The following is a 17,766-nucleotide window of genomic DNA, read 5'->3' on the forward strand; positions in this document are numbered from 1 at the left end:
ATATCATGAAGTGCATGTTCCAAAGTGTCTCTAACTTTAAAATCTATTTTTTTCTGGTGTGTATGTGTGGTTATTATTTGAAGGTTATTGTTTCCTTTGCTCCATCTCCTAGCAGTCCCATCAAAGGGATCATTTGATGCTTTATACATTCTGTCTCATTTCTGAAGTGGCTTCTCTGGGGCCAGCTTGTCTATGAAGAATGGAGTGAGGAGCTGTGATGGGAGCTCTGCTTCTGCTTCTCAGCCTTTGTGCTGACCCTTCACTGACTAAGATCTGCTATCCATCACCAGCTGCCATACCTACTGCTGTCTCTCAGAGAAAGCATGGGTGGGTGTATGTGGTCACTTAGGTGTCTTCTCCAGCCACTTTGTGGTGTGGCACTCAGGGAAACTCCACAACTCTCATCCTGCCATTCACTAGTTAGATCATCAGGGTATGTCATCTATTCCTGAGACTTCTGGACATTCCCAGGGTCATGAAGAGTTGAGAATGTGTTCTTGACACCCTTTTCTACTATCTGGTCTCTGTTACATTTTCCAATTGGCCAGGGTAGACTCTACATACACTCTGTGACTGAGTTCATATGAGGATGGGGCTTTTTTTACTTTTTTCCCTTCTTTTACTTGCTATTAGTTCATTTGAGGATTCATAGAAGAGCTTTGAAAAATCCTACTAGAGTCAACCTGTCCAATACATGTTTTCCAAAGTAATTTAACAAATGAATTCTATTCTTGTTTTTTCCAGCTGAATCATCATTAATACCTTGATTCCCCATTATTCTAAGGAACATAGTTTGGAACATACTATTCTGAGTAAATCTCAAGTTGTGACATATTAGACTATTTCCATCTTTTTAACAATAGAATCAAAGCTTAAGAAGAACATTTCTTACACAGTTATTTTTCTATGGGGAAATTGCTTCTTGAAATCTTACCAAAATAAAATAAAGAACCATATATTTGCATTTCAGATTTTTACTACCAGCTGCTCTCAGTGGTGGGTAAGTTGTTCATACCTTGTAGTAGTTTTCATCAGCACGAAGTGCTTTGGAAAGTCCAAAATCACTGATCTTGGCATAATGTTGAGTAACCAGCAAGACATTCCTTGCAGCCAGATCTCTGTGCACAAAATTGCATTCTTCCAAATATTTCATTCCCATAGACACCTGATGAACCAGCTCTATGATGTTTTTATCCTTGACATGCCTGAAAGTCACACATATGTCATTAATGATAGTGAACAGGAGTCCATTTCAGAACAACCAACCATGCTTCTTATACAGAGAGAATATGAACCAACTTATTTCCTATTCTTCTAAAGCAAGAGTCATAAGTGGTGGTGACTGGTATTCAGCTGCTAGAATTTTCAACATGTGCTTTGAATTACATGAAAAGCAGTATAACAGGGTGGTCAGACCTGTCTCATGGAGAGCCAGGGTTCAGTTAGAACCCTCTTTCCAATATTGAAAAGGTAAGAACAGCAACCTTGAGTCCCAGTGAAGTACAAACAGGTGCAAATGGGATAAAGTAATCAGTGGCTATTGTTACGACTTATTCCTCATGACTCTCTATCTCAACCATGGCTGGAGATGAGCATAGCATGATTACTCCATTGATGGTTGCAATGAATTAACAGCAATGGGTATTTTCAAAAATAATTACTTATGGGAATGCAGTAGTGAGCCAGATATGTAAAATATCACTGATTTCCCATATAAAATGTTTATTTAATTGTTTCTTTTAAAAGAGCACATTCTTTCTGCCTGGTAAGGGGAGAATGCTTGCCAAGATAGTCTAGGGCTGACTCTATCACCAGGCCAGTATGACATGAGCAAAGGAGACCACATTGTTGAATTAGAGTTTTTCTTTATAAATTAAGAGCTAAAGAACACTTAATCCAAAGACTACAGCTCTCAAACCTCCCCACTCAAGGTCCCTGATTGTGGGCCAACTCTGGGAAGGCACTAGAGGAGACAAGGGTTCTGGAAGAAATCAGGCTATGATGTTCATTGGGTAGACAGGCCCTGCCCCTCACATATAAGCTGCTGAGGCACCTAAGGATACCTGTTCTGTTGTAAATATTTGTTGAGTGGACCAAGTTCTGCCATCTCCATGACCAGCATCCAGGACTCAGCTTCACATATCCCTATCATGCGCACAATGTAAGGGTTGTCAAGCTGCTGCATGACATTCGCTTCTGCTAATAACTCATCCTTAAGAGCAGGGTCATTGGCCTCATTTTTCAGGATTTTCACAGCCACTGTTTTCACAACTCTGCAAAAGAAATCAGAACACATAAGACACTTTTCAAAGTGGCTCACGTATAATTATCTTCCATGAAGCATAATTCCTGTGCTGGAAATGATGATATGGAAATACCTGCCACAGAGTGGAAATGTGTCTGTTGTACATGGCTAATTCTTCAATCATGTTCTCTCATTTTGTAGACAGGGAGTAATACCTAATTAGCTGAAAATAATGGGAGAGTGCCGAAGAATATCCCAACCAACCAGAAAGCTGACACACTGTAGAATATTTAAATAACTTTTAAATAAACTTTAAAAACTATGACATGCATGGATTCCAGTAACATCTTGAGATTTATCACATTATTATGTATAATGTATGTAATTGCAACATGCCTTTAATATGTGTTACAATGAATTTCCAGATGCAGAATTAAAAAGCATGCACTGTTGAAGCTTATAATTTACAAAACACTTCTAAAAACTGAGTTTTGTTCATTTCAAGCATGCTTCAAAATGTTTGAAAAAAACTAATTGTTTTCCATTTTTGAATAAAAGCATCATCTAAGTCGTGTTTAAAGTCTTGAAAATATCCTGACATAGTGGGGCTTAAATAAATAAATAGCACTTAACTATGTACAGTTTGAAAAACTGCATCTTTTCATGATAAAGTTTCCACAAATGCAGGAAGTATAACTCTTTTGTTGAACTTCAAAAGTAGAAAATAAAAACAGAAGTATCAAATAAAATAGGTTAAAAAATATAATAACAGAGTAAGTCTGACATACATTTGGAAAAGAACATATAGCTGCAGTGTAGAACTCAAGAGTATTTACACATTACACACAAGATGCAGTTCCTACACAGATGGAAGTATAGAACTTATCCAGTACCCAAGAAGCCTCTGCATCTTCCTCCTGAGATCAAGGAAATATAATCTTATGCCATCTCTAGATAGCTTATTGTTTTACCTTTCACATTTCAGTCTACCATCCATCTGGAATTAGTTTCACGTATGGTGTGAGGTAAGGGTCAAAATTAACAAGCATAAACCTCTTGATTCTTCCAATGTTTAAGGAAGAAAGAACATTCACAAACTTTTCCAGAAACAAAAAGAGGAAGGGAACTCCCCAACTCATTTTATGAGGTTATCATTAGCCTGATGCCAAAACCGACAAAAAAATTACAGGAAAATAATTTACTGATATCTCCCATGAATGTAGATGCAAAAATGCAAAGGGAAATATTAGAAAATTTAATTTAGTGCTTTATGAGAAGGATATAATGAATATATAATTCATAAGATCAACCCTGGGATTTCTTTGGAAGGAATGATGCTAAAGCTGAAACTCCAGTACTTTGGCCACCTCATGCGAAGTGTTGACTCATTGGAAAAGACTCTGATGCTGGGAGGGATTGGGAGCAGGAGGAGAAGGGGACGACAGAGGATGAGATGGCTGGATGGCATCACTGACTCGATGGACGTGAGTCTGAGTGAAGTCCGGGAGTTGGTGATGGACAGGGAGGCCTGGCGTGCTGTGATTCATGGGGTCGCAAAGAGTCGGACATGACTCAGCGACTGATCTAATCTGATTTGATCTGATCCAGGAATGCAAGTTGGGTGAAACATCTGAAAATCAATCAGTGTAATTCATCCATAAACACAACAAAGGAGAAAAAGACTATCAGCAGAGGAGAAAAAGTAAACCAAAAATGTAACACACATTTACAATTAAAAACAAATCTCTCAGAAAAGTAGAAATAAAAGGAAACTTCCATAATCTGATAAAGAGCAGCTACGAACCTACCGGTGAAATATTGAAAGTTTTCCGCCTGAAATCAGGAATGAGGAATGTGACCACTGGCACTTTTATTTAACATTGAACCACAGTTTCTAGTTAATACAATAAGGCAAGGAAGAAGTGTAGAAGTATGAGAATTGGACGGGATGAAATCAAACTCTTGTTATTTATAGATGATATATTTCTGGGTCAAACAATACACAAATAAACTACTGGAAATAATGAGTGAAAAATAATAGAAGACTTTAAGAAAAGTTGTTGGACATCAGGGAAACAGACAAAATCATATTCTTGCATTCAAGCAAGCCCAAGGAATAGCAAGTAAAAATTTTAAAATTATACCACATATAAAACCAAAGATACTAAATACCTATGAATGAATCCAGCAACTAAGCTGTGCAAGACCTTTACACAAAAAACTAAATAATTTTGCTCAGAGAAATTAAAGACCCAAGTAGATGGAAAGATGAGTCATGCTTATTGATATGAAGACTCAATACTGTAAAAACATCATTTTGCCCCCAGTTAACCTATGTGGCCTTTCCTCTCCCCACATCTCTAGTTGAAATTATGTATCTATGGTCATGTCCATGTCAATTTGTATATTTAATTAAGCAAGGAATTGAGTATCACAAACAAGTTGAGAAAATTTATACCTTAATACAGGATAATTTGTATTCATTTTATAAAATAATGGACATATATTAATTTATTTAAAAGTAAACATAGCAGTCATATATCTATATATATATGACTTTATATATCTGTCATATGTCATATATATATATATATACACACACACACACACACTTGGACATAACTTAGTGACTGAACAATAACATATATATACACATATATAAACACATATGGTGAAAGGCGTATGATTAAAAGCATGTTTCTGTGCCTACTCTTGCTTGTATTTTTGACCCTTTTATCTGCTCAAGGAAAAAACTGTATACAAATTCCTTAAATTTAAAATAGCATCAAACAACCAAACCCAATTATATTCATATCAGTAACTTCCTAGCTTGGACATAGATTTTCAGAGGATTTGTTTCAAAGGACTTTAGAAACCAATTTTACTGAAAATTCCATGACAGATGCCTTCTAAGCACCAAATAAAGTACAAAGAGATTTTTAGTAATCTAGCAATTTTAATTGTTATATACTACATACTAGGGTTTCCAAGGTGGTGTTAGTGGTAAAGAACCCTCCTACCAATGCAGGAGACATAAGAGGCATGGGTTCAATCCTTAGGTTGGGAAGAGCCTCAGGAGAAGGAAATGGCAACCCACTCCAGGATTCTTGCCTGAAGAATCCAATGAACAGGGAAGTCTGGCAGGCTACAGTCCATAGGGTTGCAAAGAGTCGGACCCGACTGGAGCACCTTAATACACACATGCACACACATAATACATACTGTTCTTTGAAATTATAGACTAGAGCAGATAAATAATTATACTAATGATACTTGTCATCAAGAATTTTCTGGCTAAGAGAAATGAGACACAATTTTTAAAAATCAAAGAAAGTAAGTGAAAACACTGTTATCAATGAATGATTGCATCTTAAATAATACATATGTGCATGCATGTGCATATAGAGACCTGAAAATTATAGACACTCAGGTTTGTTAACGGTTGCAGTGTTTGAGTGGTAAAATATGATGTTTTTATTTTCTTATGTTTTCATTGACTCTATTTCTTAATTTGCAATAAAGGACACACAATACATCTAAACTATTACATACACAGTTAATATATATAATGGACGCTTTCATTGTAATTGTACCAGAAATGAACAAAAATTATACAGTCAACCACAAAGGATTTAGCCATGCCACATTACATTTTGTGTCTGGGATTAAAAGAACACGATACATGTATATATGGTAGTTTCTAGAATGTAAGCTCACGTGAAAATAAGTGCAGGGAAATGGTGCAAACTTTTGACTTACTTTTTCATCTGGTAATAGCCCTTCTTCACAGTCCCAAAGTTCCCAGAGCCCAGTTCCTTGTCCTCCAGGGTCAGCAGCTTCCGGTCCAGGTAGACCTCCTTGGGCCGGATCTCCTCGGGGTCTGCATAGGGGCTTTCGTAGACCTCAGTGTCCATGGGCAAGGCTTCTCTCTGAGCTTCTGAAAAGGAGTTAGGAAGCTGGCAGCCTGTGAACTTGATCCCACGTGAAATTGCCGTGTCCCCTGCTCTTGCCTCCTGGGGTCATGCCTTGTCTTTCATGACCTTGTCCCCTGCTCTTGCCTCCTGGGGTCATGCCTTGCCTTTCATGACCTTGTCCCCTGCTCTTGCCTCCTGGGGTCATGCCTTGCCTTTCATGACCTTGTCCCCTGCTCTTGCCTCCTGGGGTCATGCCTTGCCTTTCATGACCTTGGTTATCTTGGGCATTTATAGCGCCTGTGAGCACAGCCTTTCCCAGCGATGGCAGGGTAGGAAAAAGACCCTCATCTTTGTTGTTCTTGACCCCTGTTCTTGCACTAAAGTACATCAAGAAAGAGTTTTCCTGTCAGCAGCAGAGACAGATGTGCTCAGCCACGTCCAAATCTTTGGGGTCCCATGGACTGTAGTCTGCCAGGCTCCTCTGGAATTTTCCAGGCAAGCATACTGGAGTGGGTTGCCACCCCCTACTTCAGAGGATCCTCCCAACCCAGGGGCTGAGCCTGTATCTCTTGCCTCGCCTGCACTGGCAGGTGGATTCTTTACCATTAGCACTCCTAATGGACTGTGGTGCCTTTAAACTCCGTCTGAAAATCCTGGCCCTCCTTCACTGAGAGGCGGGTTCTACGTCACCTCCCCTCCATGGCTTCTGTAATCATGTCCACCGATAGAGTACATCAGTAGTGATGCTTGTGATATACTCAGGCCAGGTCCTAAAGGCCATGCACCTTCTGTCTGGGTTGCTGGGACTCTTGAAGCTTCAGACTTCATGCAGTTGTTTAACTGCCCTGGCTCCTTCTATGCTGTGAGAATGCCCCAGCCCGTCCAGGTGGAGAGACCAGATGAAGAGTCTCTGAGGCTCCATATCCTGGAGATGAAAGATGCTGGCTGGCCTCCAGTGCCTTGGTTCTAGTCCCACCATGGTCTCCACTCCTGCTAGCCCAGCTCCACCCCCTACCTGCCTGTAAGAGGCCCCATGCTGCCATGGCCCCGTTCAGCCTTGCCCAGATTCCTGATCTGCATGAGATAATTAAATAACTGTTGCTGATTTAAGCTACTAATTTTGGGGTTGACTTTTTGTAGCATTAAATAGATCAGGTTTACCAACTAAAACAAAAACCTTTGGCAACCTAGAAAACCTAAGAAGCTGGTCCAGAGGCCCCATTTCTGACCAGTCTTGTAGAGGCCTCGTGAGTTTGAAGGGGTGCTTCCTCTCCTGCCCTCACAGAATCACTGCAGTTCCCTGAACATGTCTAGAATCCCAAAACTTAGACGTTTCTTCAGTTTTTACCAGCTACCCATTGCTGGACCTCCATCTGAATTTACTCCTGGACACAGACATCTTTCCAAGAACAGATCTTAGAAATGGAAACTTTAAGTAGCGTCAGTTATTACTGGAAAAGGTGAAATATTCTGAAGCAGGGGGTTGGAAGGATATTTTCAACATGGCTGATTTATTGTGAGGGAGGCTGTACAGACCATTTCATCCAACAGACACCACTACTCGTAGACACATGGCATATTCCACCTGCCCCCAGATGACAGGATCACTCACTGCTAAGCAGGGCCTGTAACAGCTGCTGACAGCAGGGTGAGCCTGCCCTGCCATTCGCAAGGGACTGTGGGAGGCATCCTTGCGCTGTGAATGCCCAGGACCAAAGGGGCAGCTCTTACCTCTCTCGTTGGCCCACGGTCCTCGTTCTGGCTCATAAGGGTTGAATGTTGTAGAACTATCCACCTGGTTCCCTGAGGATGTGCGGGTCTGAGGCACACAAATGATAACAGCTCATTTTTCTTCATGAATAACACTGTTGAGTTGGCCTGCATACTAATTTTTATTTTCAAATAATCACATCTTAACTTAAGCAGGGAAGACAAAGGAAGGAACCAGGAAAAGAGACAGGAAAACAACAACAACAGCATGGCTTATCTCATTCCCCGGGCAACTGATGGGATGCTGTGAAGGCTAAATAAAGCTCATGCTTCTATAACAGAAGGGGCCTGCAGGGATCCCAGAGGGTGTGTGAGAGAATTAACCAGAACTGTTTCGGTGGAATTCCCACCTACTTACTTGCCCTTTCAAATCCTACTTCCACTTGCTAAAAGATGCTGAGGATTTTCATTATCCCCTTGGATTCATTCTCCTCCATTAATTCTTTCTAATATTACAGAGAAGTTATTGAAAAACAAACATTAAGTATCCACCAGCTGCTTCAGCCCACTTCCCAACTTTAAAGCATCCATGAATTCCCAGTATCCACATGTATCTTTACAATCTGTGGAGATCTAGCAACATTTGGGTAGATGCCAGAGGGTAGTGTGGGTCTGGTCAGTAAGCTAGAGGTACCAAGATGAAGCGGCTGCTAGCATCCCAGGGTCTAGTGCTCCCCTGTTAATTGTCACTACTGTCATCATCCTCATCTACCAACCCTTTGAGACAGGGAAGCCTGATTTTGCTAACCTGAAGGCAGGTATTTCTTCCTTGTACTCAGAGCAGGTAACTGACGCAGATAAAAAAGCCTTGCTGGCCATTATTAATGGCAACCTTTCCTTATTATTTATTTGATTTGCATCAATTTGCAGCAGGAAATAATGGAGGGAAATCCACTGTTATATTTCTATATCTTTTCCCTTCCAAAAGTCTCCATCTCAGTGGAGATCCACCTTTCTCCTCAACTAAAAACAAAGGTGTGTGCTTAGTCACTCACTCATGTCTGACTCTTTGTTATCCCATGGACTGTAGTCCACCAGGTTCCTCGGTTCATGGGGATTCTCCAGGAAGAATACTGGAATGGGTTGCCATGCCCTCTTCCAGGGGATTTTCCCAACCCAGAGACTGAACCTAGGTCTCCCACATTGCAGGTGGATTATTTACTGTCTGAGCCACCAGGGGAGCCCAAGAATACTGGAGTGGGTAGCCTATCCCTTCTCCTGGGATCTTCCTGACTCAGGAATCGAACCAGGGTCATCCTGCACTGTAACCGGATTCTTTACCAGCTGAGCTAACTGGGAAGCCCCCAAACAAGAATATTGCTACTAAATTTGGTTCACAGAAAAACCATGGTTCAAATTATCTTTTTGGCATGAGTTGAGTAGAAAGAAATTTTATATACCCACTTTTTTTTTTTTTTAGCAGTGCCCAAACACTGGCCATGAAGAAATGAGATACTGCCATATTTTGGAGAAATTTAGAGAAACAGACAGTAAGCTGAATTTTACACAGTCGCTTATCTACTGGCACACACAGAATGTTCACCTGCCTTCCTGACATCCCCAGCTCGGGATCCAAAAATACAGTAATGAAGTCACAGTGCATCACTTCTGCGACATGGTCACTTGTGCCTGAAACTGTCTTCTTGCTGCTTACCGAGCTCTATAGAGCCCTGGCTCACCATTGCAAAGGCCCTTCTGACAAGCTAAAGGACATCCACTCTTATGTGTCAATGGAATGCCACTGTATCCATTTTCTGATGACTATCTCAGCATTCTTATCAAACTGTTTAATAGAAACAGCTGTGATGTATCAAGAATGAAAATAGAATATAAGTCACAGGGGATATAATCATTTATTCACTGCACCAGAGCTTGGTTGCTAAATTGTTCATTCAACCACTGCTAAATAAAAATGTGTTCAACAAACATAACATGAATGAACCAGTGAATGGAGATAAACTTCAAACTGGGAGGTGTGAAATGTAAACACTTTTAATGTGATTTAAAAATGAATTCTCTCTCAAGTTCTATTAATAGGTGTGGATAATTCCAAATAACAATATACCACTTTAAAAAATTAACATATGATTATAAGACTCTTGGATATACAGTTAGTTCACTTTTTATTTATAATTACCCTGTCTCAACGGAACTGTCCTAGGAGAAACTAGGTAATTCCCAAAGCTTGCCATACTCCTGCTCTGCTTAGTCCCCTCCGGTAATCAAACTACAAGATTGAAATAGTTTTCAAATTAAAAAATAAATTCTCTTTTAGGTTTGCATTGACTATCATTTCAACTTCTCTAATTTTTTCCCTCGAGGTAGGAAGGTTCTGAACTCAAAAGCAAAACCATGACCCCAGGACCAGCCATTATGGACAAGGAGAAGGCACCGATACCCCTTCTCTGCACTGGAAGGCCTCCCACTCTTTGCCCACTTAGGGATGTATCCCAGGACTGCAGCCCCTCCACCCTGATGGGATGTTCTCTGGAGCAGAAAGACTTCATAAAGGCTGTTACATTTGAAGCCAGAATGCAATGATCTGTGATATGAATCCTGCCAGGGAGAATTTAAAAACAGAGGTGGGGATGTAAAAAGTACTGAAAAAGACACTAGGCATGAGGAATAGGAATCAGTAGTGATGGCCACAGTTTGCCTACAGCCCTGGACAGAGTGATGCATACTTTCATTGGCTGTGTGGTGTCCATCCCTTGTCTGTCTTGTCTATGGATAAGAAAATGGGTTGTGGGTCTCCTCTCGAGAAGGTTGAGCCCCATCTTTTAAGCCAAGGTGGTTCAAGGGCTTCATTTCAACACTGCCCACTTAGACCCCTATGTGGTTACCAGACTTTGTAGCCTAAACCCAGAGTTTCCCTCAATAACCACATCAGCTCCCTGCCTGGACCCCTCGGCCCTCCCTACCCTGACTGGGACAGAGAATGGAAATACACTCCAAAGAGAATGCTCTTTGGAAGAAATGGGAGGTTTTTCTACTGTGTCTGCTAAAAAGGCCGTATTGACTTTATTTGAAGATGAAGCTACAAATGCAAGTTTCATCTTTCCCAAAGCACTTGGTGATTCTACCATTCAGTAGAACAACAACAAAACCCTATGGAATCAAATGCTTGATTGAAAATAAGATTTGAGGACTTTGTAAACAATGAACTCTAAGGCAAAATGATAAATTAGCAAAGTATTGTTAATGCTTAGAATTGAAATGCCTTTTAATTTAATGAAAAATATATTGCTGATCCATTATATCATCTGTAGTTATTATTTCTGCTCTGTATTTTATCATTTATTCTGCCCTAATCAATAACATCCCCTTTTCTGCATAGAGAACAAGGTATAAATGAAATGTTGACTGTTGCTTTCCCTCTACTTTTGCTGATATTTGAAACCGAAGTCAAACCACAGGACACCACTAGAGGGTACTAGCTACCTTAGCTTTCCACCTTCCAAAGCGCAATTTGTGAGTTTTAAGTTTTGTAAATTCAAAACTTGTATTTTTACAATTTTCAAAAAATTGTAAAAACAGATCACTCCACAATAATAAAAATAGGATTTGTTTAGGTTGGGAAGATCCCCTGGAGGAGGGCATGGCAACCTACTCCAGTATTCTTGCCTGGAGAATCCCCATGGACAGAGGAGCCTGGCGCCCTACAGTCCATGGGCTTGAAAAGTGTCAGGCACAACTGAGTGACTAAGCACAGGTTATAAATTATGATCCCTGATCTCTTGTTGGCTACTTAGCTGCAAGTAGAAAATATATTTGACAAATATCCTTTGAGTGCCTATTTTTAAGAAGTACAGATTCAGAAGTGAACAAAAAAGAAAAATACATTGCTTTTATGGAGCTAATTCAGAGTTTCCTGACTCGGGAACATTTTTTGCCAGGTATTCTGATTTTCATTTCTAGACCTTAATTTTTAGACTTAAGACACATTTTCAAGTCATGTAACAGCAGTAATAATGATGACAATATATTCAACCACTGCGATGACAAAAATAGCCAGTAGGCTTCAGAAATTGTAGCTGCCCAAACCAGACACAGCTCTGGTCTTCAGTGGAATGACGTTGGTCCCAGTCCAAGGGCCCAGAGTTAAAGGCAGACTCTCCTTGGTCAGGGCATGAAATAACCTTCCGTTTGCTTCAGATCCATAAAAATAAGCACTTGGCTGTCCTAATTAATCTTCCTTCACCTTAGAAGCAAAGCTCTAAGAGCTGGTCCTTTATAATGATGTGGAAACATTTTCTCAAGGGTGTGGCCCACTGCTTCCACATTACCAAGTACATGGGCATGATTTAAGAACTCCTTCTTTCTTTCTCCTAGCTGATTCTTCATGAATCGTGTTAAAATGTCTAAAAGTATTCCAGTCAGCAATGTAGGTGCTGGAATAAAACCTGAAAAATGGATTTGAATGTGAAATTCTAGAACATTTTTCCACAACGAAGACAAATGTGAACGCTATGTTTCATCTTAGAGAACGTGCCTTTGAACTCTGAAACAGAAGCACAGTCTTTAAGGCTGCTGTTGTTCAAACTGACAGTCATCCTCAATAGAAGGATTGGTTTACATACTTAAGGCAGCAAAGAAAAATATTCCAATGCTAACAATAGGAGGGATTTTATTCATGTAAGGATTACCAGTCCTTAGAGTAAGTGATGGCAGGAAGCAAGGAGAGGGTAGATTATGCTTGTATTATTTTCAGTTAAATTCATTCATGTTTTCAAGTGTTAAAATGTTACTAATATCTAAAGAAAAATACTCCTGCCCTTAAGTTTTTGTCATAACATTTCAAATTATCTGATTAATAATATTCTGCAAATCATAACACATTTGTCATTAACTATCTGCATGCTAGAGTTAATTCAGGCTCTATCACATCCATTTTGTGCCTGAATTATTTAAAAAACAACTATTCATATTGAACAAATAAACAAATTCAAGAAAGTCATTTATACCTTAACAGATGGGATATTTGACATAATTCCCACAAGTCTTTTTCATGACTGGTTAAATAATGGAAAATTCCTCTTTTATTTTTTAAGACCTAAGTATTAGTTCTCCTAAAATATTTCTGGTGAGCAATTAAAATATTTTTAATTCATTGCTTAAATCATACAATGCTTCTCTTTGTTAATGAACTACTGATATTTTTGGCTTTTATGAAAGCTCAATGCATACTTCAAAGCTGTTATAAATTTAAATAGTCAATAGCCCTCTTTTAGCCAGAAAAGTATTTCCACAGTATTAATCAGATTAATTAGCTTCTAACATTTAATTGTCTTTTAAAAGTGATTAAGTAATTTAAGAGGGGCAAATTTTAAAAGGCACAACAGGATTTCAATGAAAAAATGGGTCTCCTTGACACGCCATTTCCTACTCCCAAGGCAACGAGTGCTATCAGTATTTGCTATATTCTTCTAGAACATTCTACACTGTATCTGCACATATATTTGTGCCCGACTTTGTCATCTTCAATTAACATTGCATTTTGGAAATGACTCTATATCTCAGCTACCCATCGTGGTATGAATTTTATAACTGATTTCATTTATTTCTCATTGATTTTTAAATTATTTCCAGACTTTGTCAATGATGCAATGTTAGACATGCACCATTTCACACTTCTCCAATAAAGTACAGCTTACTCACCACACACTTGTTGTGTGGTGTCACCAAGCTTATTTATTTGGGCTAGTTTTACAGATGGACATAAGAGAGCACCATAGTTTTAACTCGCATTTCTCTTATGAAATGCAACAGCTTTTCCTATGCTTAAGAAGTGTTTATATTTTCTTTCCTATAAACTATCCTATGCCCACTAATCTAGTAGATAGTTAAAACTTTTATTGCTTTATATAATTTCTTTATATAGTAAAGATATTGACCTTATATATGTATATGTGTATATATACATATATGATCACTACTAATATTTATTCCAAGTTTATTATGTTTCTTTGGAAGATGTTTTGATTCTTATCCACACATGTATTTTATTTTTTGGTAGTCTTACTGATATTTTCTTCAATTTCTTTAGACATTCTTCTTTAATCTAAAGGCCTACTAGATCTTATCTTCTGCATATTTCTGTATCACTGTGGGTGAGTGGGTTCGGGCTGCTCGGAATAAGGACAGGGGTGGGAGAGGGGCTTATTTCTTCACAGCGCTGGGTTACTGTTTCCTGGGGTGATAGCGTCTTGACGTGTCACCCTGACTGGCCTGAATGATAGTGCTGTGTTATTGACTCAAGCTATGATCATGGTACTGCTGTGGAGGGATTTTGGAGAGGTAATTAAAATTCTTAATTAGTTGATTTTATTTAGGGAGATTATCCTGGGTTGGCTTGACTTAATAAGTCAAGAGTTCTTAGAAGAGGTTGAGACTTTTCTAAGAGGGGTGGGGCGGGGGAGTGACTGACCCTTGGCTGTTAATGACAGTTCCACCTTGCTTATCCTCCCTTCCTGATGACTTGCCCTATGGACATTGAACTTGCCCCAACAGTTGTGGAAGGCAAGCCCTAGTGATAAGTCAATATATATATGTGTGTGTGTACATGTATACAGATGTGTATATAAATATGTACTTAAGTGTGTTAAAAATTACCTATGTGTGTGTATGTGTGTGAGTGCAATGTGGGTGTTTCATGCATACATCTCTGACTGATCACATTCTCCTCCCTGAATGATGCCCTTGGACACTACAGAATTAAGGTAAATGTGGAAAGCTGTGTCTTCTCTGCAGTGAAATTGCTTATGTCTGGGATTGCACATGGATGGAGGACTGTGCATCAGCACACGGGCCTTGGGCCGTCAGAAAGAGAATGATGGATAACCAAGTGGTGGGAGTCAAGAGTGTGGTCCAAGTCCACAGGGACTCCTCCATGGCTGCCACACAGAGTCCATGCACGAAGGGGCCAAGGAAGCCAGGTGCGTGAAAGGTTCTAAGCCTGCCGATGGGGCTCCATGAACGCGCAACTCAGTGTCCTTCCCCAGGTTGTACTATAATATGAAGTTTTGTCACTGCAGTGTTTGATTAAGGACTCAAAGAGATGACTCATGGTTGAAAAGCACCCTGAACCAGAGCATATTTTGAATCACCTCAGTTGATGGGGCACCATCTGGCCTATTTTCCCCAGAAAATGGTCCTATGAGATGCCATCTTGACAACTAGGTGCACCCTCCCCAAGGAGAAGGGGTGTGTGCCGACAGGGGTTGAGGGCCAGGAGGGCCAGAAGGTGGCAGCCGTGGATAGTTTCACCTTGGACCACGGGGAATACTGACCTCTTCAAGGCCAAAGCCTCAATCACCTATTGGCCCTGGTGGCTTGAAACAAACACCAAGTCATGGGGCAAAAGGGGTACTGGCATAGAGTATGCATTCCTTTGACAACCTCCCAGCCTTCCAGCTCCTAACATGGCATGGACACGCTCTCAGGGTCAGTCCTCTAAGAGCAATAGCCCAACATAATTGATGTTTCCCATGAGCTGATCCACCCTGACTGAGAATGTGGCCTCAAAACAGATAGTTCCTCCATTCAGATTTATCACCTAACTTTCCCCCTCAAACACTACATTAAACTCACTTCTCTTTTTCGTAGTCAACAAGATTGAAAATATCTAGAATATAACAGCCCACTAGGAAAGAAAATCTCAGGGCTTTTAAGCTTTTCATTTATGTTGTTTCTGCTAAGTACTTCAGGCAATCTGCTTCATGAACTGATGCTTGATTATATGCTGACATGTCTAGAAAAGGGGCTTCCTGGGCAGCTCAGCTGATAAAAAATCTGTCTGCAATACAATTGCTGGGTTGGGAAGTTCCCCTGAAGAAGGGATAGGCTATCCACTGCATTATTCTTGGGCTTCCCTGATGGTTCAGATGGTAAAGAATCCACTTGCAATGTGGGAGACCTGGGTTCGATCCCTGGGTTGGGGAGATCCCCTGGGGGAAGGCATGGCAACCCACTCTAGTATTTTAGCCTGGAGAATCCCCATGGACAGAGGAGCCTGGTGGGCCACAGTCCATGGGGCCACAAAGAGTGGAACACGACTGAGCAACTAAGCACATATGTCTGGAAAAGTACTAACTGGATATGAAAGTGGAAAGAATTATTAATAAAATAATTTTATACCACAATGATAAAACTAAAAAAATAAGAAATCCATATACATGTTATAAATATTTCTTGAGGGAGGTGATTCATTAAAACTGAGTCATTAAAAAAACTTTTTATTTACCTCATAATTCAATCATACAGCAAAATATGAATATGCATTATACTTCAGCTTTTGTTGCTGTTGTTTAGTCACTAAGTCGTGTCTTTTGCAACCCTGTGGACTGTAGCCCACCAGGCTCCACTGTCCATGGGATTTCTCAGGCAAGAATACTGGAGTAGGTTGCCATTTCCTTCTCCAGGGGATTTTCCCGAGCCAGAGATCAAACCCGTGTATCCTCTATTGGCATGTGGGTTCTTTGCCACTGAGCCACCAGGAGAGCCCATATGTTGTCAGCTTTACTGTCTCATAAGTAAAAAGGATGCTTTAATCCTCAAATTCCACCTTGTCTTTATATATGATATACTTCAGGTTCTGTGTTGGAACTCTACAGCTACAATGAAGTTACTATGGCACTTGATATTTATAAAATCAATGACCTTGTGTAGTCATTGGGCAGGATCCACTCTACTTTGGCTATTCCTTCCACCAATGTGTAATTTATCTAGTCAATTACCATAACACTGCAGCATGTGATTCTAGTTTCCTTTGAAAAGACTTTCCCATATGAGAATTCCCTCCCACTTATTACACTGGCAGAGACGACTTCCAAGTGCGCATTGTAGCAGAGAGAGCGTGCTCACGGTGATGGACTTTGCAGCAAAGGGACTTGGACCCACATGGAAAGCACAATGAGTACTGGGCACGGGCTGCCCATGAGGGCTACACATGGCAGGGACATGAGACCAGAGCAGCAGGAGGGTCGGCAGCAGTGCACACGGAGGGGCAGCCACAGGGCAGAGCGTGGGTGCTGAGTGCGGGTCTGTCCTACCACTCAGTCAGGGACAGCAAGCAGGGGACTCTTTAGCACCTTTCTGTGGTCACGCTTTGGGAAGGAGTATGATTTGATTCTTGAGATTATTCCACCCGCTGACCAAGTCTAGAAACCATAATGGCAAAGAGGAATAGTAAATGTTTCAGAAAACAAATACAGGCTGCCTTACATGACATGTTATTTCAGCTGTTCCATAATTACAGTAACCCCCTCCAGATTCTGTTGATGAAATGCACTAGAGGCAACATGTGATCATTAGAAAGGCTTCAAGAAAAACCTACTATTTGAGTAGAAGGATCTGGAAAAATATTTTGGCAATATTTTCCATGAAAGGCTATAAGATTCAAGTTTTCATATTAAATAGCCCACTTTTCATATATAATTACTGTCAAACTGAAGACAAATCATCCTAAAGAAACTAATTCTGAGAGCCCAATTTTGTTACTTCTGGGTGCTGGTTCTATGATATTTGTGGAAATTCACTGAGTTGGACCCTTAGGGAACATGCATATTTTTATATAGTCAGTAAAAAGTTTTTCCAAAATGTCCAACTCCTTGAAGCCATTACGTGATGCACAACTAAAGAGAAACCATGATATTCTTTTAAAGTTCTCACCTCTAAGCCCACCTGCCTCTTAGAGCAAAATGGAGCTGTCCCATGGTGGATAAAATCTTAAAGTTGACTTGCCAGGCCCATGAGTCGTGTAAAGGGTAAAACGAAATGATGACTCCATAATGGTGCTTTACTTTAGAAGTTGATCCCAAAGTTCACTGGCATTTCAGT

At 40.2% G+C, this 17,766-nt stretch overlaps 1 protein-coding gene across 3 annotated transcripts in view; it reads right to left on the reverse strand.

Annotated features, from left to right (window-relative positions):
- The window catches only part of SYK (spleen associated tyrosine kinase), a 108,146-nt gene that overhangs the window by 15,753 nt on the left and 74,627 nt on the right, over positions 1–17,766 (reverse strand). For 2 of the 3 annotated variants that reach the window (XM_027550359.1, XM_027550358.1), the window contains exons 7-11: positions 17,019–17,087; positions 7,891–7,978; positions 6,005–6,182; positions 2,064–2,273; positions 1,016–1,205 (exon numbers count right to left, since the gene is read on the reverse strand). In XM_027550359.1, coding sequence (XP_027406160.1) covers positions 1,016–1,205; positions 2,064–2,273; positions 6,005–6,182; positions 7,891–7,978; positions 17,019–17,087 — 735 coding nt within the window. The remainder of the gene's footprint in view (positions 1–1,015; positions 1,206–2,063; positions 2,274–6,004; positions 6,183–7,890; positions 7,979–17,018; positions 17,088–17,766) is intronic. The other variant, XM_027550360.1, reaches the window with a different exon arrangement.

The sequence above is a fragment of the Bos indicus x Bos taurus genome, chromosome 8, assembly GCF_003369695.1.
Source record: "Bos indicus x Bos taurus breed Angus x Brahman F1 hybrid chromosome 8, Bos_hybrid_MaternalHap_v2.0, whole genome shotgun sequence".
Taxonomy (NCBI): Eukaryota; Metazoa; Chordata; class Mammalia; order Artiodactyla; family Bovidae; genus Bos; species Bos indicus x Bos taurus.